Source organism: Microtus pennsylvanicus, chromosome 7 (assembly GCF_037038515.1).
Source record: "Microtus pennsylvanicus isolate mMicPen1 chromosome 7, mMicPen1.hap1, whole genome shotgun sequence".
NCBI classification, from domain to species: Eukaryota; Metazoa; Chordata; class Mammalia; order Rodentia; family Cricetidae; genus Microtus; species Microtus pennsylvanicus.
The window spans coordinates 55,239,325-55,262,882 of NC_134585.1; the positions used below are offsets into that span (position 1 = coordinate 55,239,325).

The 23,558-nt window shown below is 43.0% G+C and overlaps 1 protein-coding gene across 9 annotated transcripts in view; it reads left to right on the forward strand.

Annotated features, from left to right (window-relative positions):
- The window catches only part of Usp49 (ubiquitin specific peptidase 49), a 76,896-nt gene that overhangs the window by 45,586 nt on the left and 7,752 nt on the right, over positions 1 to 23,558 (forward strand). For all 9 annotated transcript variants that reach the window (XM_075980873.1, XM_075980868.1, XM_075980870.1 and 6 more), the window contains 2 exons: positions 16,806 to 18,180; positions 19,497 to 19,701. In XM_075980873.1, coding sequence (XP_075836988.1) covers positions 16,834 to 18,180; positions 19,497 to 19,701 — 1,552 coding nt within the window. In that variant the 5' untranslated portion in view covers positions 16,806 to 16,833. The remainder of the gene's footprint in view (positions 1 to 16,805; positions 18,181 to 19,496; positions 19,702 to 23,558) is intronic.

Below are 23,558 nucleotides of genomic sequence, written 5' to 3' on the forward strand. Positions count from 1 at the left end.
ACCAAAGTTCACTAGTCTAGCTAGCCCACTTACCCAAGTAATTTGGGATCCACCTCTGGAGGCCTCCATGCCCATTTTTACATAGGTGTTGGGGATCGGAACTCCATGCTTGTGTCTCCAATATCTTCTCCTTTTCCCTCCTCATGCTCTCTTTTTTAAGACAAACTTATTCTGTAGCCCAGGCCGTCTGAGCTGTCCAGGTACTACAGGTGTCAACTACTACACTCAGCTGCAGTTGAACTCTCAAGAAAGTATCTTTGGGCAACATTGTATAAGCTCATTTTAGATTTCATAAGTATGGAGACAAAAGTAGTCAAATTACTTTAGAAAAGATTTCATGGAGAAACTATGGTTGGGGTCAACAAGATTTGCACAGCTTGCGTTGTCCTAATCAGAGTGGTGTAGTGATGGGAGAGGAAGAGTACAGTGGGTCACCCAAGAGACATGCAGACCAAGCTGGCTGGACGTAAACAGCCTAAGTCAGCTAGAAAAGAAACCAGAGGGGATATTTTTATTATATTGTAGCAAAACATCACATGAGGACATTAACTATAAATCTTATGTATGAAAAGACATTTGAAACAAAAGACATGCCACAGAAAAAGATTTTGGTAATACCTCTGTCTGGCAAGTGTTTGTATACAGCTTGTATAAAGAATGTAATTATTTAATGAAAAAAAAGACAACCCAACCGAAAACAATTGCTTGATCTCTTGGACTATGAAATGTTTGTTTCTACTAATATTTAATCTCTAGTACCTACAAAGTAGTTTCATTTTTAGTTCTGGCAAGTTCTTTCGTGAATTTTAGGAATAGTGGTGAGCATGCTTTATCAGCTTACAGAAGACAAAAGAAAACACTGATAAACTAGCACGTTTGTATTGTATTCTAGTACTTAGGAGGCTGGCTACATAGGAGACCTTGTCTCAAATACATAAGTAAATAAAGAAATACATTTAAAAATTCAAAATCAGATAGTGAATAATCATATTTTTTAAAAAATTTTTTGTTTATTAATTCCTTTGAGTGTGCCACTTGTATGTATGTCTGTGTGCCTTGTATGTGTGGTGCCTGAGGAAGTCAAAGTAGCTCATCAGACTCCCTGACCTAGAGTTAACAAGCCATTGTGAGCCACTGTGTGGGTGCTGGAAATCAAACCCAGGCCTCTGGAAGAGCAGTAAGCACTCTTACTCTTAATCACTGAGCCATCTCCCCAGTCATGTTTCTTTATTATTATTTTTATTATTATTAATATTGTTTTATTTTTGAGACTATAAATTCATGGCTTCTTATTCATTGTTATTACATATATATGCATATGTGTGTTTATGTTGTGTGCATATATGTGTATGAATATATGTATTTCTAAATACTTAAGTACAATGTGCTCACTTGTATAATGTTACTTGTATACATGTTGTGTATGTTTCAGGGTTGACCATTTGGAACAGTTGATATGCTCTTCCATAGGGAAGACTATTTTTCCTATTCTCATTCCTTAGTTGCTTGTAGTTCTTTGTGTAGAGTTGAGGACTCCTGCCCCCGACACACACACACACACACACACACACGTCTACTGTTGTCCTGGTTCAGCTCACATTTAGACAGTCATGTTAGTAAGACTTTATGGGTTTGGGGGGGGGAGTTTATTTTTGTTTTGTTTTGCCTTAGACAGGATCTCCCTGACTGTCCTGGAGCTCACTATGTAGATCGGAGTGGTCTCAAACTCACAGAGAACCATTTGCCTCTGCCTCTTAAGTACGGGGACCCAGCATACCCAGTTTTTCAAAGCCAGTTTTGAAATCTGATACACAACTTAGTCATGTACCAGCAGTACAACTTTGGAGAAGGTTCTTTACTTTTTCTAAGCCTACTTATGCTTAACAAGGGGGTTACAGAACCAGCAAGATGGCTCAGCAGGTATTCTCATGGCACCTGCCACCAAGCCTAAATGACCTAAGTTCCATCTCTGGAACTTACATGATAGAAGGAGAGAACCAGCTCCTACAAGTTGCCTCTGACCTCCACAGATGCCCTGTGATACATGCTTGCCCCACCACAAACATAAATATAAAATAAATAAAAATGTAATAAAAAATAGATCACACAAAAAGGGATATAGTCCAGTATTTCAGCAGCTTGTCATGGGAAGTAAATGATACTTATCTTAAGTTTTAGAATAGTTCCAGGATATAGTTTTTGCTAATTGAGAATAGGTTTAATCATTTATAATGCCATGAATTATATGAATGTAGAAAAGCATCTCTCCCTGACTAAATTTATCTGTGTTCTACATGGAGAATGTGGATGGAGAGCTACCTAGTCTGAAAACGCAGCTGGCTACAAGCCTCTTACTTACAGCCCTCTCAGGTGGCATTACCCCAGTACAGTCATAACTAGGGTCTGGACCTTAATTCTGGAAGTTCAGAACCTCAATTTTGTGAAAACGTGTGATGACCAGCTTTCTTGGGAACAGACACATGTGGTCATAATCACAGAGTGAAGATTCATTTACAGTGAGGAATAGACTGTTAGGCACACTGATCCTTGAGTGTGGTGGTTATTGCATTCTGTCCCCGAAGGCTAGCTCTATGGAAAATCAATTTTGGCTTTCTGCACAAGGAGTGAGTGCAGAGAGAACCTTAACCTTGCTGGATGGTTTTAGTGACTGATTCCATCAGGCTCTTTTATGCTATCAGCAGGCTCAGTCCTGTAGGAGGAACACTGACCAATTAGTGCAAAGACTCTCTATGCACACACACTGGTGACCACCAGCCTGTGGTTAGGCATAGGCTCATAGTCCTTTACAGTTACATTCTCTCTGGCTATCTAAAGTTGTACCTGGATCACTTTGATCAGTTTGGGGGTTCACAGAACTCTGAAGTCAAAGTCAATTAGATGTCTGACGTCTTGTTAATGCTAGACCTCAGTGTTTTGCTATTTTTTTAAAAGATTAATTATTGTGTGACCATTACATAACTTTCTTCATTCTCAGGTGTTAACCTAAAGCTGTTATTGTAGAAGCATTTTTTGTCATTGCTATGTATAAACATAAAATACTCATGCTGTCTCTGTTGTAGGAGGCTGCTTGTTCATTCCTCGCTACCCAAGATCATGAAATAATCACTCAGAAACTATATTATTTGCAATACTGTTAGGCTAATAGCTTAAGCATATTTCTGGCTAACTCTTATATCCTAAACTAACCCATTTCTGTTAATCTGTATATCGCCATGTGGCTGTGGTGTACCGGCAAGGTTCCAGCTGGTGACTTGCGCCTTTCCCCACTGGCGGCTACATGGCATCTTCTGACTCTGCCTTCTTTCTCCCAGCATTCAGTTTAGTTTTCCCCGCCTAGCTCTGGTCTGCCCTGCTATAGGTCCAAAGCAGTTTCTTTATTAATCAATGGTAATCGGAGCATACAGAGAGGAGTCTTCCTTCTCCCTCCCCTCTCTGTGTCTGTACGTGTCTGTGTCTATATACACTAGAGTTTAGAACCTTGGACCTTGTGCTTGCTAGGTAAATAACAGCTACATCTGCAGTCTCTCTCCCTCCACTTGTCTCTCCTTCCCTTCCCAGGAACTTGCTACCTAGACAAGGCTCGCCTCAAGCTCATAGAGATCCATCTGCCTCAGCCTCCCAAGTGCTGGAAGTAAAGGTGTGGACTGCCATGCCTGACTTCTTAAATCTTGACTATGTTCAATGGTTTTATGATGGTTAGTCTCAGTTGTCACCTTAATGAGATATCTAAAATAACCTGGGACAGAAGCTTCTGGGCTTGCCTGTGAGGGATTATTCTGATTAGGTTCACTGGGTGCCACTATCCCCTGTGCTGGGATTCTGGACTGTATAAAGGAAAGCAGAGGGAGCACAGTAAATATAAAGATCAATCACTCTGTCTTTCTTACTTGGGATACAATATAAACCATCTGCTTCAACCTCCTGCCACTTGGCCTCCCTGCCATATGATCTCTACCGTGGAACTGTGAGCCAGAACAGAAAAAACATCTGTACAAACAAATCACTTAATTAGTCCTCCCTCTGTCTTTTCATTCAAGCCCACCATGTCTGGGCCTTCCTCTGGGTTAGTATCCCCAGGGATATAAAATAATAGCACTGTTTTACTCTGCCAAATTAGGTAGCACGTTTTTAATCTGTAGTTCCTTCAAAGCAATGTAGTTCTTATTTGCTGTAGTAATTTCTTCGAATGATACATGGAGTGAAGATATATAGGTTTGTACGGTTTGTTGGTATTATTTATTTATTATATTATAATAAGCTATTATTTAGCCTATTATTTAGCTAACCACTAACTTAAAGATAATAAACAGGACCTGTAGACCACTTGTCTAGAATCTGAAGGGCCTGGTTGTGATTCATAGTACTACAGACAAATAAGAAAGGTAAGAATGAGGGTCAGTGAAATAGCTCAGGGGATGAAAGTATTTACAGTGCAAGCCTGATGACCTGAGTTCAGTTCCTGTAACCCCCAGTGGAAGAAGAAAACCAGCTCCAGAAACTTTCCTAGGTTCTATACATACCATTCATGCACATAATAAGGAACTAAAATAAGTAAAATAAAAGTAAGTTAATAGGGATAAAAGGTTCAGACAACATGTGGTTCATACACAAAAAGTTTAATTTTAGAATAATTACCCCTCTTAACTGCTATATTCTGTATTTAACTAGGCATAGCGTTGCACTCCTGTATTCTAGATACTCAGGCTGATACAAGAAATAACCTGGAGCCTGGGGTTTGGGGGCTGGACTAGGCAACTAGTCTTAACAAATAATCAAATAAAGTCTCAAACTAATGAATTAGCTTGTTTTTTAAATTTGATTTTTGTTACAAATATGCATTATTGATGTTATTATTTGGTCAGTATCTAGAGGCAACATAGGGATGTGGAAGAAAATGAAATCAACAAGATTCATGTTTTGCATTCTCATATCTTTTACTTGTCATGACCAATGTCGTGAGTCGTGTCAGCACTACAGCTCAGTTCCTCCTTCTGTGGGGTCTCAGGCCATGATTCACACGTCTCCCTCTTCCTTCTTTCTGCCTATATTTGCTCATGTAGTAGCCTGTCCCCCAATTCTGCTTTCTGATCCCTGCTGTGGCCAGTGAACCTGCACTAAGTTATTAGCAGCTGATTGGCTTGTTTCCCTAATAGATTATATGTTTCCCTTGGTGCAGACTTTGACACCTTAACTTAATGGTAGAACTGGCTGGCAATGCAGAAGCTGTTTTTGTTGTTGCTGTTGTTTTGTTTTGTTTTGATTTTTTGAAACAGGAGCAGAGGTGCTTGTGGGACTTGAACCACAAGAACGTTGCCTACATGTGTATTGGCCTTTGTGTGAGAGCCAGGCCAGTCCTCACCTCGTGGGCCTGCTCGCTGTACTGTGTTCATAGTACACAAGGGAGAAGAGGTCATGCACAGTTCATGTCTTTGACACCCTTCTGTGTCTTACTGAAAGAAGACCCTTTTCTATTTCCACCACAGCACATTCTGCAGATTCAGTGTACACCCCCACTAAAGGCCGAGCTGAGGCTAACTCAGCCTCTTTAATTCAAATGCACTGAGTTTGCTTTTGACATCTTAATTGGACTTTTGCTATCCTTGCTCTGTGTTGCTATAAAATAATTTTGAAAGACTTTAGAAAAATAAAAAATATTGGATAAAACCTTTCCATTTCTTTTGAAAAGCTCGCTCTAAGTTTAACATGTTCTTTAATTGCTTAACAGCTCATTATGAATGCCTTGTTGAATGATGCTCTCTGGATGAAGTCAGGACCAGCTTCTTGGTTCCTATAGGACTCCAGACTCTGTAGAGGCCCCAGGAGAAAGCCTGCCTCAGAGACCAAGTCTACCATGGACTCGATTGCATCAGTGACTTATAAAGTATAGGGAGTCTGTGAGCAGTCTCTTCACTGAGCCTCCCCTCACTGCTTCTCCTTCCTAAGTGCCTGTCCCTCCCTCTGTCCTTCAGAGTGGTTAGTTGAGTATTGGGGAAAAAAATGCTGACTGCTAAAGTGGACTATTATTGGAGCTGTCCCTTTGCGGGAAAGACAGTCTTCTCAAAAATTCACTTCTATGAACAACTATTGGAACTGGCCCCTGGGAAGAAGAGAAATTACCTTGCTACCTTGGTTGATATGAAATGTCAGATGATTGACACTTCACTGATGGAAGCTCAGTTGTTTTTCCACTCCACTTATTGCTGAAGAGGGCTGTACTTTGTCACTCATCGACAGGGAATTGGAATGAGGAGAGGGCTCTTTTAGAAATAACCTGTTTTTAAAAACAGAATTTCTTAGTGTCATTAGACTGGCTATATTATGTTTCCTAGTGAAAGTGTGGTCAACTATATTGCTCTATGCTTAACATAGGGCACCTGCCTAATGCCTGAATGTTCACTTTTGTTTGCACGCACATGCGCACACGTGTGTGTGTGTGTGTGTGTGTGTGTGTGTGTGTGTGTGTGTGTGTGTGTGTACTGAGCCAGAGGCATTGGATTCCCTGAAGCTGGAGTTATAGGCAGTTGTAAGCCTTCTGACATGAATTCTGGGATCTGAACTCAGGTCCTCTGTCAAAAGCAGCTAGTGTTCTTAGCCATTGAGCTATGCTTCCATCCCATCATGCCTGAATTTTTAAGACAACTGAAATATCAAGTCTCTCAGTGCCATCTCTTTTTGAAAATAAGTAACAATATTTTTCCCCTCAAAAGGGAGTCTCTTAGCTGGGTGGAGGTGGCGCACGCCTTTAATCCCAGCACTCGGGAGGCAGAGGCAGGCGGATCTCTGTGAGTTTGAGGCTGACCTGGTCTACAAGAGCTAGTTCCCGGACAGGAACCAAAAGCTACAGAGAAACCCTGTCTCGAAAATCAAAAAAAAAAGGGGGGGGGGAGTCTCTTCTCCATCCCTACCCACACATGAAGACACGTGTTATAGCTAATTTTTTTTCTTTATTCTCTGGCTTTCATTAGGTTGGAGGGCACTCATGACATATAATACAATATTTTTCCCTTTGTTTTTTTTTCACATACTGTATTTTTAAGTACACACAGAGCCACCCTTTCTCTGCATTTTTAAAAATGATTAGTGGATTCCATATGTGTCTGATTTATAACATCTTACTGTTGCCTTTATTTAGCTTTTTAGACAGTCTCATGTAGCCATGCTGGCCCAAACTCACTTTGTAGCCAAGGATGGCCTTTACTCCATGACTCTTCTGCTTCTACCTCTCAATTTCTGGGATTTTATATGCTTATGTGCTGCTGGGGACAGGACCCAGGGCTTCATACATGAAGGGCAAGCACTCTGCCAACTGATCCACATCCCAGTCCTGATTTATAGTGGCCCTGGCCTATTTCCTTTTAAAGTGCCTGATTGTTCTCTGTGTCACTTTCCGTTTTCTCTTGTAGTGTGCATTTAACATACAGTTTTTTATATTTGTCATCTTTACTCTTGAAATCAAATGCTGAAAGTTTGTGGTTCCATTCATGCAAAATTTGGTGGGTTTCTGTTCTGACAGATACACCGAGGTGTGCTGAGAGTAGACAGGGTGCACAGGACTAAAGGTGTCCCCATGTCTTAGAACAGCCCACTGAAGTACCCAGCACTGACATCTATTCCAGAGGACAGAGTAGACAGGGTGCACAGGACTAAAGGTGACCCCATGTCTTAGAACAGCCCACCGAAGTAACCAGAGGATTGCTTTAAATAGTCTAGTAAGATGAATTTTTTTAATTCACCGAAATTATGCTTTTTTTTCCCTCCTACCAGTGGTTCTTAACATATAAATGTGTCTTCTGTGCAGACAGCTGTGTGTGGAAAGTCATCTGCAGCCACGTGGAGAAAGTAGGGAGATTCCCTGTTTCACTGCTTAGGCTACAGCTGGAAAAACAATTGCTGGCATCTTAAGTTTCAAGTTTGAATTAATTTTTTCAAAGAAAATATATTTGAGCCAGGAGTAGTGCCCCATGCCTGTAATCCCACTACTTGGGGGGCTGAAGTAGGAGGATCACTACAAGTTCAAGGCCAGCCCAGTCTACATCAAGAGACCCTATCTTCAAACAAAATACTTTCGGGAGCTAGCTGCCAGTGTGGTAGTACTGATACTCTAGCCTCATATTATAGACACCGGGTAGGTTCAATGGAATTTCTAAAAATGTTTTTAGACTTATTTCATGTGTATAGGTCTTTTGCTTACATGTATGTCTTTGCACCATGTGTGTGCAGGGTCTTTGGAGGCCTAAGGAAGATATCAGGTAGGTAGGTCACCAAGAGCTGGAGTTATGACAACTACCATATAAATGATGGGAACAAAACCTTCATCCTCTAGAAAGCTGGTGCTAGTAACCACTGAATCATCTTTCCAGCCCCTCTTTCTTATGTTTTGAGATAGGATCTCTCACTGAACCTGGGCTCACTGATTCAGCTACCGCAGTTGTCTAGTGACAGCTAGAGTTATGAGCATGCATCACCATGCTTAGCTTTTTCATGGATTATGGGGATCTGAACTCAGGTCCTCTGTAGTTGGAATTTTCTTTGGTCTGCCAACCTGCTCCCAAATAAAGACATGCAGACTTATTTATTATGAGTGTTCAGCCTTAGCTTAGGCTTATCCCACTAGTTCTTTTAACTTAATTTAACTCGTTTCTCTAGTCATCTATGCTTTGCCTTGGGACTTTTACCTTTCTTCCATTCTGTATGTCCTACTTTCCTGTTTCTTCTATGTCTGGCTAGCTGGCCTCTGGCATCTCCCTGGCATTTCTTTCTTTCTTCTCAAGCCCATAAGTTCTGCCTATATCTCCTACCTCACTGTTGGCCATTCAGCTTTTTATTAGACCAATCAGGTGCCTTAGGCAGGCAAGATAAAACAGCAACACATCTTTACATAGTTAAATATCCACAAACAGTCCTCAAGCTTGCCTAACAAGTATATATCTGTAATACCAGACTCCTGAAGTGGGATGGGAGGTAGGGATGGGGACTCCCTAGAAGCTAGCAGGCCAGATAACCTGGCATACATAATGATGGACAGCAAAGAGATTTTGACTCAAACAAGGGTGAAGTCTGACATCTAAAGCCGTCCCGACTTTCACACATGTTCTGTGGCACACGTGTTGAACTCACACATGAACATGCACACATTTACATAGCTGCATATCATATATATACCATATACTGCTCCCCCAGGAGGAAAAACTGGACCAGTGGGATGTCTTAACAGGTAAAGTTAGTTGCCATGCAAACTTGACCACACGGGTCCTGTTTCTAGAACCCATAGTAGAAGAAGTTACCTCCTGACCTCCAGACATGACTCAGCAAATATTCAAACTACTGAACTTGAAGCAGGCTCACTCACACACGTAATGTTTCCATGGCAACCTGGTTTCATTCTTTCAGCTGCCATCTCTCTGCACAGAGTTGGAAGCTGTCTTTCTTGAGATTCTAGGAATTGAACCAGGGGCCTTACCCATGTTGGGCAAGTACTCCACCATTGACCTTCTTTTACCTTTTATATTTTGAGACAGAGTCACACTAAGTCGCTGTCTTAGTTACTTTTCTACTGCTGTGACAGCACCATGACCAAGGCAACTTAAAGAAGAGTTTATTGGGGACTTGCTTACAGCTCCAGAGTTAGTCCATGGCCATCATGGTGTGGAGCATGGCAGCAGGTAGGCTGGCATGGAGCCAGGACAGCAGAGCTGAGAGCTCACATCTGATCCACAGGCACGGGGGCAATGGAGAAAGAGAGAGAGCACTAACTGAGAATGGCACTCATGAAGACCCACCTCCAGTGACACATCTCTTCCAACAAGACCACACCTTCTGATCCCTCCAAACAGTCCCACCAGCTTCAGAACAAGCATTCAAATGTATGAATCTATGGGGACCATTATCATTCAAACATTACATTCCACTCCCCAGCCCCCATAGGCTTATGTCTGTATCATAATACAAAATTTATTTAGTCCACCTTCAAAAGTCCCCATAGTCTTTCAGTCTCCAGACTGTTTAAAAGTTCAAAGGTGCCGGGCGGTGGTGGCGCACGCCTTTAATCCCAGCATTCGGGAGGCAGCGGCAGGCGGATCTCTGTGAGTTCGAGGCCAGCCTGGTCTACTAGTGCCAGGACAGGCTCCAAAACTACAGAGAAACCCTGTCTCAAAAAACTAAAAAAAAAAAAAAAAAAAAAAAAAAAAAAAAAAAAAAAAAAAGTTCAAAGGTGAGTAGTGGTGGTACACACCTTTAATTCCAGCACAGGGGTGCGGGGAGCCCGGGGTGGGGGGTGGGCGCTGATCTCTCCAAGTTAAAGGCCAGCCGGCCAGCCTGCTCTACAAAACAAGTTCTAGGATAGCCAGGGCTACACAGGGAAATCCTGTCTTGAAAAAAAATTTTTTTTCTAAGTCTCTTTTGAGATTCAAGGAAGTCTCTTAATTGTAATTCCCTGTAAAATAAAAAATCAAAATACATTCTTCCAAGATACACACAGAATATACATTACCATTCCAAAGGGGAGGAATAGGGGCATAATGAGGAAATACGTGATCAAAGCAAGACAAACTCAGCAGGACAAACTCGGAATCCTGTAGCTGTATGTCTGATGTCAAAGGGCTTTGATGGTGACTGCAGTACAGTTTTTTTCTTGGGCTGACTCCGCTCCTGTATGCAGCGCTCCTTGTTGGACCTCTATCCAAACCTGTCCCAGCAGTAGCTCGCTCCCTGCCTTGAGAGTATTAGTTAACCAACACACACCCTGTGTGGTCCACCACATCAGGCACAGGGACAGCACAAGTTCCAGGTACAGCAACCTGAATGCAAGGGGGGTCCTGCAGCACAACAGAGCTGCAGGCCAGGCTGCCTAAGAAGCTGGCACTACTGAAGAAGACATCAAAAAAGACAGGCCACAGTCCTAAAGACACCAGGAGTTTGCAAGTGACCCCACAAACTGGCTGGTCTTAGGGAAGAGGAGGGCCCTGCTCTAGTCCTATGGCACCTAGAACAGTATTGAGCAAGTGTGCTTAGGCTGACTTCCAGGTGCTGAAGATGTACTCAGCTTCCTCTGGTCTTGGGGCAGTCTTTATTGGTGATAGACCTGGCTCTAAAAAAGCCACCCTCATTTAACACTTACCTTTAAAAGCATCTTTACTATGTCGCCTCTACAGTCTGTGTAGATTCTGTGGGAGACTCAAATCTGGGTTCATTTAATGAATGGAAGGGCTAAAATACCTAGCAAGATTGCATATGGCAATGAGCAGAATCACAGGTGTTGATGACATCACATAATTAATATTATTGTAAATTAAGGCTGTCAGCATGTTACCATAGTGTCTACTGTCTGAGCTGGGATATATGCCATTTAGTCTCACCAAGACCAAGGAGAAATTCCTTGGTCCTTAGTTAGATAAGAACTGAGAAAAGGGAAATATAACAAAAGAGAGAAGTAGAGATCTTCCTGTAGAGATTTCCATAATTTGTTTCCTATTTTATTCATTGAAATTTTTTGGTGATGTAGTTACACATTTCTAACATATTTTCTGTGTGAGAACAATGGGAATGACCCAAATTAAAAGACATTTTCATGGGGCTGGGAAGATGGAACATTGGCAGCTCTTCCAGAGGTCATGAGTTCAATTCCCAGCAACCACATAGTGGCTCATAGCCATTTATAATGAGATTTGATGCCCTCTCCTTCTGGTGTGCAGATTATATATATAACTTTTTAAAAAAATATTGTATTGAAAAGACATTTTCATGCTTTAGGTTTTCTTGGGTTTGTTTTGTTTTTTTAAACAATAATTGTAATGTTCATTCATCTCTTGAAGAGATGACTTAGTGGTTAGAGTGCTTCCTGCTTTTCCAGAGCTTCCAAGTTAAGTCCCCAGCACCTACATCTGGCACCCTCAACAGCTTATAACTCTAGCTCCAGGGCATCCAACTTTCTCTCCTAGTGTCCATAGTCATGTACACGTACATATAAAAGAAAATAAATTTTAAACAATATTTAGATGATATAATAAATCAAGAAGTTTCTCATCACAACAAAAGGCAATGGTCAGATTTCATTTGACACTTAGGGATAGTTAATTGTGGGATCATTTAAAGCTTGATTCTGGTTTTATACCCAGCTGATTCAGCTTTTGGCTTCTTCCTTTCTTCCTCTCCTCTATGGTTACTGAATCTAGAGCATCATGACTGCTAAGCAGAGCACTCAGCTACACCTACAAGTGTAATAAGGTGCTGGAATTGTGGTTTATACCTGTAATCCCATGTACTGGCTAGTTTAACATCAACTTGACACAAACTGGAGTCATCAGAGAAGAAACTGCCTCAGTTGGGAAAATGCTTCCATAAGATCAGGCTGTAGGCAAGCCTGTAGTGAATTTTCTTAATTAGTGACTGATGGGGAGGGCCCAGCCCATTCTGAGTGGTGCCATCCCTGGACAGATAGATAGATGGTCCTGGTTCTATAAGAAAGCAGAGCAAACCATGAGGAGTAAGCCAGTAATGACACCCCTCCATGGCCTCTGCATCGGCTCTTGCCCTGTTTGAGTTCCTGCCCTGACTTCCCTCATTGATGAACTGTTGTTACCCAGAAGTATAAGTGAAATAAACTTGATGGGGGAACCTCCTTCAGCCAATGACCTTGAAGAGGCTGGACCAGGTTGGGGTGTGACCTTTTGGGTACCCAGAGAAAACTGCTGGCCTGCCCAGCTCTTGCTCTCTATTTCCACGTAACACACCTTGAAGTTGGACTTCTCGCTCCTATTCTGTGAGTTTTCCCCTTACAATAACTGGAATCTTCCAAAGTTAGTTTGGGATTGACTCGCGCCCTCACCCCCTTTTACACATTCAGTTACATAAACCCTTTCTTTCCCTAGTTACTTTTGGTCACATTAACCCTAACTAGGACATCCCAGCACTTGACAGGAGGAGGCAGGAAGAGTGCAAGGACAGCCTGAACTGGGTGTCAGACCCTGCTTCAAAAAAAAAAAGAGTAAATAAACAAACTATGATGATTAAAAAATACTTGCTGAATTTACTTTCACATATACACTTGAGTCCAGGGTGTGCAGGGCATTTGTAAATGAAGTGTCTGGTCTACTCCAGTGCAGAGCTGCTGAGAGGCAGTCCGTTCTTTGCCAGTCACACTTAGGTTCGTTTGTTTAGAGTATTGAGTACCTGTCACACTGGTGATGTATGTGTCAAGTGAAAATTTAGAATTATTGTGGTCTTTGAGAATATGGAGAGAAGAATGTACATGTCAGAAAAATACAAAGTAGAATTCCCTTTCTGTTAGTGGGGTTTCGGCCTGTTCTGAAATAAAGTCAGAAGCATGTGGGAGAGTCACACCTATTAGAGGTTGTGTTCCTTCTACTCTGTCTTGTATTGGATAAGGTAGTTGTTTTTATTTCGCATTACTTTGTGAGATTTCCATTTTGAGATTAGATGTGCTGTCCTTTGAGAAGCTAGTCTGCCTAGCTGGGGTGATTGGTGTGCTGCAAAGTGGCCTAGTGTTTTCCTGAATGGTGTACTCTGCCATGTGGCAGGCTTAGTGAGTCACCTCTACAGGTTTGTAATGGGGAAGGAAGCTGAGCAGGAAAGGGTATGCTTGATCATCTCCACAGAGACAGTGTGGGTTGTTGGGTTGTGGTCTGTGTTGTTTCTCTAGTTCATTTTAGCCCAGGAGCTGACTTTAAAAGACATTAGTCTTCTGGTGCTGTATTTCACAGTATCAGATTTGGTGGCAGCTAACTTCTCAAGATACACTAGGACAAAATGGGTGTTTTCTGGGCATCAGAATCTCGTAAGAAGAGGTCATTAAGATATAAATCTGAAAGCCTCCACTCTGCTGGGCCTGGTGTGTTTAAACCTGTGTTATCACAGACTATAGTCACTAGCCAGATAAGACTATATTGTTATGTTTTGTTTGTTTGTTTGTTTTTACGACAGGGTCTCCCTGTGTAGCTCTGACTGGCCTGGCTGGCACTTGGTCTGTAGACCAGGCTAGCTTTGAACTCACAGAGATCCACCTGCCTCTGCCTCCCAAGTTCTGGGATTAAAGGCATGAGCCACTATGCTCAGCTTCTCCTGACTATCTTAATTAAAATTAATGAAATTAAAAGTTGAGTCCTGCCAGGCAGGCAGTGGTGGCACACATCTTTAATCCCAGCATAGGAGGCAGAGGCAGGCAGATCTCTGTGAGGTCTACAGAGCTGAGTTCCAGGACAGCGAAAGCTACATAGAGAAACCTTGTCCCAACCCCGCCCCCTCCCCAAAAAAAAGTTCAGTCCTTTAATCCCATTAGGCACATTTCAAGAGCTTGGTGGTCACATGACCAGTTACTACAGTACTGGGAAGCAAGAGAGAGAATAGTTTATTATTTTAGGCACTGTTGGTCTGAGTGGGAGAATTTAGAAAATAGCCAGGTACAGTGGAGCACACCTTTAATCCCAGCGTTCAGTAGACAGAGGCATGCCAGTCTCTGAGTCTGAGAAAAGCTTGCTCTATGTCACAAGTGCCAGGACAACGAGGGCTGCTAATGAAATGAGATCCTGCCTTTGGGCAAGTGAGAAGGGCTTTGGAAAATAGAATTCTTTTCTGGTTTCTGAGTTCTTCATCCTAATTTGTTGGGTTAATGCAATGTTTATGTGTGAGAGACTTATCTCTGGAGTTTGTCTAAAATGGATATTTTGGCCATCTGCAGATTCCGACTCATCAGGTATGACATAGTAGGTGGGTGGGAGCCTGAGGAGATCTGATGCTGGTGGAGCTCAGGGACTGGTTTGAGAAACAGAAACATGCCATTCCTGCTGATTCTGTGTTCCAGTAGCTGGTTTGAGAACATCGTAGGCAGATCCAGCTTGCATTGTCATGTGTTGAGTAGCATCTAACCCTTTCATCTCTTCATCAGTATGTGTGTTGTAATTTGTCTGTGCCCCAGAAATGCTTATTTCAGACTGTTTCAAACTGGGAGAATAATTCCTTCCCCTACTAGTGTTGAGGATTAACCGTGTGCTCTGTCAGAGTTATATCCCCAGCCCCTGAGAAAATTATTCTGATAATACTGGTCAAGCTATAGTTGAACACTCAGGTCTTTGTCTTGTAACCCACGAACTCTTCTCTAGAGATTATGTCTTACCAAAATAAACAAACACATCTAGAGAAGTTACTTAACGGGTGCATAACTATAAATCAGTAGGAAATAATGAGAATAAGAATGAATAATGATTAGAAAGTAATACAGTAGAAGCTAGTACTCAAAGAGAAATCATTATCTTGATTAGGTTAGTATAGATTTTGGATTTGAGGGTTTTTTTCTTATTTATTTATTTATTTTGACATGTTTCATTTTTTCCCGTTGATCAGTAGTTAATAAATCAGCCAACATTAAAAAATAAAATAACATAAAAACAGAAACAAACAAAACAAAATCTTTTAGCCAGGCAGTGGTGGTGCACACCTGTAATCCTAGCACTGGGAGGCAGAGACAGGTGGATCTGTGAGTTCGAGGACAGCCTGGTCTACATAGTGAGTTCCTGGACATCCAGAGCTACATAATAGTGAAACCCTGTCTCATAAATAAATAATTTTTAAGAATTTAGATAACTGCCTTTAGGACTTTGTTTTTCAAGACAGGGTTTCTCTGTGTAGTCCTAGCTGTCCTGGAACTCACTTTGTAGACCAGGCAGACCTCAGACTCACAGAGATCCACCTGCCTCTGCTTCTTGAGTGTTGGGACTAAAGGTGTGCACCACCCTTAGCACCTTTAGGATGTTTTTAATCCTGGGAAAATTTAAGATTTCCAAAGAATAAAACATTTTTAAAGTATTTGTTCATCTTAATCCCCTTGGATAAATTGCCTACTATATTTCCCTTATGAAGAATATTAAAAAGCCAGACATAGTGGTGCACACCAGTGATCCCAAAAGTAGGGGTACAGAGAAGGAAATCTCTGTGAGTTCAACGCCAGCCTGGGCTCCATATGAGTTCCAGGCCAGCCAGGGCAACATAGTGAGACCCTATCTCAAAACACAGGCAGAAGGATTGCTACCAGTTTGAGCCAGCCTGGGCTACAAATTAAGTCGGTATCAAAACCAAAGGGAAGCAAGCTTGCCTCTGTTTTCTTATTTGTTTTGACTGGGTGGTTAGCTTGAAAACTGCCATCCCAATAGCCACACCACCTCTTGTCCTATCAGATTTATTTGTCTATTTACTTTTCCGTAAAGACAGTGAGAGTTTTGCGATTCTCTCTACAGAATGTATCCTCTTTAGAAAGGCTAGTTTCTAAAGTTGAGGCTGGGGCGCTGCTTCATTAGTTGTCATTTGACTTTCTTTTTCTTGCCTTTCCCTGATTCTGTACCTCTGCTTTGAAATACACTGAAATTGACCTAAGGTTGTCAGGTTGGTTTGGAGACTTTTGTCTCTCTCCTGGTGGTACTTGAAATATCAGTTTCTGCTTTCAAAAGAACAAATTTTGAATTTAAAAATAAGTCTTGGGGCTGGAGAGATGGCTTAGTGGTTAAGAGCATTGCTTGACCTTCCAAAGGTTCCAAGTTCAATTCCCAGCAACCACATGGTGGCTCACAACCATCTGTAATGAAGAGGTCTGGTGCCCTCTTCTGGCCTACAGACATACACACAGACAGAATATTGTATACATAATAAATAAATAAGTATTTAAAAAAAATAAGTCTTGAAAAAAAATAAGTCTTGCACAGATATGCCAATTACAACCCCCTTTTTTCTAGGAAAATATTTTGCTGAAATTCTGTTTTTTTTTTCCTTTTGGGGGGCAGATTAAAAGAGTGGCGACTGCTCTAAAACATGGATAGATGCAAACATGTAGGGCGGTTACGGCTCGCCCAGGACCACTCCATCCTAAACCCTCAGAAGTGGTGCTGTCTGGAGTGCTCCACCACGGAGTCTGCGTGGGCCTGCCTCAAGTGTTCCCACGTGGCCTGCGGCCGCTACATTGAAAACCATGCACTAAAACACTTTGAAGAGACCGGACACCCGCTGGCCATGGAGGTCCGGGATCTCTACGTGTTCTGCTACCTGTGCAAGGATTACGTGCTCAATGACAACCCCGAGGGGGACCTGAAGCTGCTGAGAAGCTCCCTCCTGGCGGTGCAAGGCCAAAAGCAGGACCAGCCCGCGAGGCGTGGGCGGATGCTACGGTCTACAGCTGCAGGCGAGGACGTGGTCCCACCGCAGCGCACTCCTCAGGGACAGCCACAGATGCTCACAGCTCTGTGGTATAGGCGCCAGCGCTTGCTGGCCAAGACGCTGCGACTGTGGTTCGAGAAGAGCTCCAGGGGCCGAGCGCAGCTGGAGCAGCGGCGGCGGGAGGAGGCGCTGGAGCGCAAGAAAGAGGAGGCCCGGCGGCGGAGGCGCGAGGTCAAGCGGCGACTGCTGGAGGAGCTGGCCAGCGCGCCGCCGCGGAAGAGTGCGCGCCTGCTCCTGCACGCGCCCGGGCCTGTGGCCGTGCGCCCTGCTACCCTCGCTACCTCCCGGCGCGCGCCCGCGGCTACACTTAAGCCGCGCCGGCAGCCGGCGGTGGCCCCAGGTGTCACCGGCCTACGCAATCTGGGCAACACCTGCTACATGAACTCCATCCTCCAGGTGCTTAGCCACCTCCAGAAATTCCGGGAATGCTTCCTGAACCTCGACCCTTCCACCTCTGAGCACCTGTTTCCCCAAGCAACCAACGGGAAGGCTCAGCTCTCTGGTAGGCCAGCCAGCAGCTCTGCCGCAGAGTTATCAGTAAAGAGCAACCCTACCCAGGGATACGAACCTCAAGGCTTCTGCTGGAACAGTGGAGCCTCGATCAGCAGAAGCCTGGAGCTCATTCAGAACAAGGAACCCAGTTCAAAGCACATTTCCCTCTGCCACGAACTGCACACCCTCTTCCGAGTCATGTGGTCTGGGAAGTGGGCACTGGTATCGCCCTTTGCCATGCTTCACTCAGTGTGGAGCCTCATTCCCGCCTTCCGTGGCTACGACCAGCAGGACGCACAGGAATTTCTCTGCGAACTGCTGCACAAGGTGCAGCAGGAACTTGAGTCTGAGGGCTCCACGCGCCGGATCCTCATCCCCTTCTCCCAGAGGAAGCTCACCAAACAGGTCTTAAAGGTGGTGAACACCATATTTCACGGGCAGCTGCTCAGTCAGGTAGGTGTGTAGTTGGGCTTCCAGATCCCTGGGCTAACTAATTAGTATAGCCAGTATTTTTGAGACTTTGCATGTTTCAAAATGGTTGTTTGTACCTGACACTGTATGCTGGTGATGATGAAGGTGAACTTGAAGTTCTGTGTATCTTGATCTTTAGTCCAGTTTATAAAACTGAACGGTTTGTGTAGAAAACTGTTTCCAAAGTCGTTTGAAAGAGCCTTTCCTTTTATTTATAAGTAGTAATTGGAACTATGCCAAAGGCCAAGTAAGCCTCCTTCCCGCTACCCATAACCACCCCAAATATATGGTCCCCAGTAGCTCAGTGTGTTTTAACTATGCAGCTGAGGTTATTAAACTTCTGGTCCTCCTGACTCCATCTCTCAGTGCTGGATTATAGACTTCATGTCCTTATTATCTTTCATTTTCAGGATCAAGACCATGTCAAGACTTAAGCAAAGATTCCCAGGCCTAATAAAAATATGCACAAAAAGAATTATTATAGATTTTTAAAAATAAAGGGTGGACAACGTAAGGAGAATTGGGTAAAGCCTCTCCACTGAGTTACAGAGGTTTTGTACCTCACTTATTAAGATTTTGGGAAGTATGATGAGTAATCTAGGAAGGGAAACTGAGGGCTTTCTCCTTCCTTTCTGCATGTGAAATGGCATCTGGGAATATTATGGTATAAGAGCAAGTCTAACCACAGCATTCTGAGGTGCAGCAGACGGGACATTGTAGGAAATGGGTAGTCACCACCGCAGCACTTGGGAGGCTGAAGTAAGAGAAACCAGAATTCAAGGCCAGCTGGGCTATATAATGAGTTCTAGGCCAGTAGGAATACACAGTGAGATTTTATGTTAAAGGAAAATACGAATGAGGGGAGTATGGGAGAAAGGGAAGGAAGGAAGGAAGGTAGAAGAGGTAAATTTGCTACCTGGAAGGACCAAGTGAGAATTTGTGGGTTCACAAAGCAGACAGTGACCTGCCAGTTCTCTTAGCCCAACGAATGCCTCCGAGGTAACTTGCTATCTCCACTGAGGCAGCATTCATTGGGAGAGAGGGGGAAAAGCAGGGGTGCCCTGTGGCTCCTCAGTTACAGCATGGTTGGAAATGCAGCCATGCACAGTATGTCCCAGTGCTTTTACTGCAGTTATTTAAGTTCTTATTAACACAATGTGTCCCAGTGCTTTTACTGCAGTTCTTATTAACCTTTTTGGGAGAAGTGGTTGGTGATTTTATGTCTTCTTTACAACAAGCAAAATGTATGTGGGAAGCATGGAAACTATATAATCTGCAAACCAATCTTGTCATTCTAGGTTACATGTGTATCATGCAATTATAAATCCAATACCATTGAGCCCTTTTGGGATCTGTCCCTGGAATTCCCTGAACGCTACCACTGCATAGAAAAGGGGTTTGTCCCTTTGAATCAGACAGAGTGCCTGCTCACTGAGATGCTGGCCAAGTTTACCGAGACAGAGGCCCTGGAGGGGAGAATCTACGCTTGTGACCAGTGTAACAGTGAGTGCTGCGTGGAGGGGGCGGGGATTGCAACTGGAATACAATTTAAGGAGCTGCTTTTGACCCTTTAATCAAAAGAAATGTGGAGACACTAAGTGGGTCTAAACCATCTTTTAAAGATATTTTTCTGTCTCTATAAAAAACTAATATGGACTTTACATATTAAAAACAGACCTGGGCTAGTGAGATGGCCCAGTGAGTAAAGGTTCTTTTACACAAGTCTGGTGACCTGAAATTCAGTCCTTAGAACCCAGAGAGGTAGCTAGAGAGAACAGATTGCCATAGCACACACACCTATGTACGCACACTTAACACTGAAAACAATGGCCTAAGATAAGAATTGTGCCTCCTTTGACCCTTCTGACTGATAAGTGTATGAATGTGGTTTCTGAATCAGGCTGTGGGAGCATTAGTACTTAGCTTCATAATACTGTGGGGTTCCAGGTTCACACGTGTAGTCTTATAGTTCTTAATACTGTGGGGTCCCAGGCTCACACATGTAGTCTGATAGTTCATAATACTGTGGGGTCCCAGGCTCACACGTGTAGTCTGATAGTTCATAATACTGTGGGGTCCCAGGCTCACACGTGTAGTCTGATAGTTCTTAATACTGTGGGGTCCCAGGCTCACACGTGTAGTCTGATAGTTCATAATACTGTGGGGTCCCAGGCTCACACGTGTAGTCTGATAGTTCTTAATACTGTGGGGTCCCAGGCTCACACATGTAGTCTCATAGTTCTTATTTAGCCTAAATTCAGGTGGCATACCCCATTTGAGTGCTGTAGGATAAGAAAGTATGTTTTTGTACTGAGTCTGTGTCATTGGTTTAATTTAAATTTCTGTGTGGTTACATGGACATGTGCAGGCCCTTCTCTGTCATTATATTCACACCTAGTGCTTCTGCTGGCCCAGCATGCATAGATAGACATGCACAGCAAATGTATGGGTGCTTGTGTCTGGTGATGGTATTTAAAGATTGGCTTGTTTTTATGTGTGTATTTCCCTGTATGCCTATGCACCATGAAGTCAGAAGAGGGCTTCAAATCGGCTAGAACTGGCTTTGAGCAGCCATGTGGGCCTTGGGAACCAGACCTGGGTTGTCTTGCAGAAGCAGCCAGTACTCTGAATGCTGAGCAATGTCTCCAACCGTGGTGTCGGATTTTATGACCTAATAAAGATTTAGAAATGAAAAATACAAAGTTATGTATTTTTATGTATTAACACAATTGTTAATCCCACCAATTGAGAATAAGACCACTACCACAGTTTAAAGCCAAATTTGAAGCAATTTTTAATTAAGTACTGGCCAGGTGGGTGGGCTCTGGCCAGGTCCACACCCAGGTTCCTGGGAAATAGCCAAGAATAACAGTTTGCAGTGGCTTAAGAAGGAAAACCCACAATTCATGGCATTTCCCATCAGGTCCAATCAGGAGCAAGCATATATACTGACATATTTCCTGCCTGTGAACCCCTGCCCCCCATGTTACCAAGCACATCTGGTGCAGACAGGTCAAACAAGGTCGTCTCCCATAAACAACAGCCTCCAGTGTTTAAGGAACTGTCTGTCCTTGAGCAAGGGGCTTGCAGACCAGAGGCATTTTTTATTTCGTGGATCTCTTAGGCATAGTAATTAAAATTTAAAATGTAACTTTGGCTCTCACACAATGACCTGGTATCAGTTTATTACTTTATATTAATTGTTTGGAGTATATGCTGGGTTTGGGGGGGGGGCATTTTCTATGTTTTACTTTGTTTCTTTGTTTGTTTAATACTGGGTTTCTCTATTGTGTAGCCCTGGCTGTCCTGGAACTCCACTATGTAGATTAGGCTGGCCTCAAACTCAGAGATCTGCCTTCCTCTGCCTCCCGAGTGCTGGGATTAAAGGCATGTACCACCACACCTGGCCAAAGCTTTTTACCTGTAAGAAACAGAGGGGCATTAACAACTTTGTATCATTTTTGGATGTGACAGATTAGGCAGGAAATACTCAGTTTTTTTTCAGGAAGTAATTTTTTTTTCTGGATTAGTCAGGCTTCTCTATGCTCTATGCCCTGCTAATGCAGAAGAAAGGCCCAGCAGGCATAAACTGCATTGGTGTGGTGCTTGTGAAACTTAAGGATTGTCTCTCTTCTTCCTCTCTGTGTCTTATCTTAACTAAACGGAGACAGAGCTGGTCCATCTCAGCTGGGTCAGCAATTTCTTCTCTGTGTTAACTTTCATTGAGGGAAACAGACAGTCTACATCGTTTTCATCTTAGCTCATGTACTCCCTCTGCTGTGGACTGTGGTCACTGTCAGCTAGTCCTTCTCAAAGGCTGATGAGCAGGAGTGGAAAAGTCGGGCAAAGCCCTTCTCTGGGTGCTTCTTTGCATATTCCACATGTCATGACTGCATGGCTGGTCAAAGTTCTGTAGCAACACATGCACTCTGATGCAGTCTGCCCTGAGCAGCTAGCCCTCCCTTCATGTCTTGTCACAGAGGGCTACAAACAGGACTTGAAATCAGATGCCATGCTTTCTACTCTGAGCCCTGAGAGCAACAGCTTAGAGACAAGCAGCTGGACCACCTCTAAGGGATCAGTAAAGTGCTTACAGAGGTCTCCAGTTGAAACACAGAAGGTTTTATTCCCATTGTCTATTTTCTAAGGATTTAGGGCTCCATTTCACTCACAAGTCTATAGTTTAGAAACAAAATTAGTCAGCATTTGTTCTTTTGGTTTAGACCAGTGGTTCTCAACCTTCATAACGCTTCAATCTTTTAATACAGCTCCTCATGTTGTGGACCCCACCAATAAAATTATTTTCATTTCTGCCTCATAACTGTAATTTTGCTATTATAATGTAAATATCTGTGTTTTCCAATGGTCTTTGGCAACCCCTGTGACAAAAGGATCATTTGACCCCTTTGGGGTCATCACCCAGAGGTTGGGAACCACTGGACCAGATGAACCTGGCTACCTTCCCACCTTGTCTGTAAGAAACACACTTCAGGGGCTGGAGAGATGGCTGCTCTTCCAGCGGTCTGGAGTTCAATTCCCAGAACCCACATGGTGGCTCACAACCACCTATAATGAGATCTGTATGCCCTCTCTTGGCATGCAGGCATACATGCAAATAGAACACTGTATATATATAATTAATAACTCTAAAAAAAGAAAAAAGAAACACATTTCAGCCAGGCAATGGTGGCACATGCCTTTAACCCCAGCATTCAGGCGGATCTTTGAGTTTGAGGCCAGCCTGGTCTGTAGAGTAAGTTGCCAGAACAGGGAGGCTAAGAGGGTAACGGGATGTGAGAGAGAAAGAAAGAGAAATATATTTTAAATCTGTGGCATAAAAACACAGAACTACTGCCCTAGTTAGCTTTCTGTTGCTGTGATAAACGACATTACCAACAGCAACTTGGGGAGGAAAGGGTTTATTTTAGCCTATAGGTTATATGCAGTTCATCAAGGGGAGTCAAGGAAGGAACTCGAGGTAAGAGTTTGGAGCAAAAACCCTGGGGAAAAGCTACTTCCTGACTTGCTTCCAAGCTCCAATCAGCTACCTTTCTTATGCCATCTAGGCCCAGTTGACAACTAAAATTAGCCATCACAACCACCAAAGTTTATTTATAACATAAACAAAACATGTTGGAAAAAAACTGCTTTCATATTCTGTCCTTTAGTAATGATAATTTATCATCTTTTTTTAAGCGTTAAATATATGTAACATTCAAAAAATATATCTCCTCGTGAGGGAGCTGAGGCTCAGAGTTTAGTTATAAGGAGGAAGTTCAGCTAGGCCTGTCTGTGAAAAGAAAAAGCCCTTTAAACATAAAGTGCATGATAATTTAAGTGATAGGGATGTAAAAGCATAG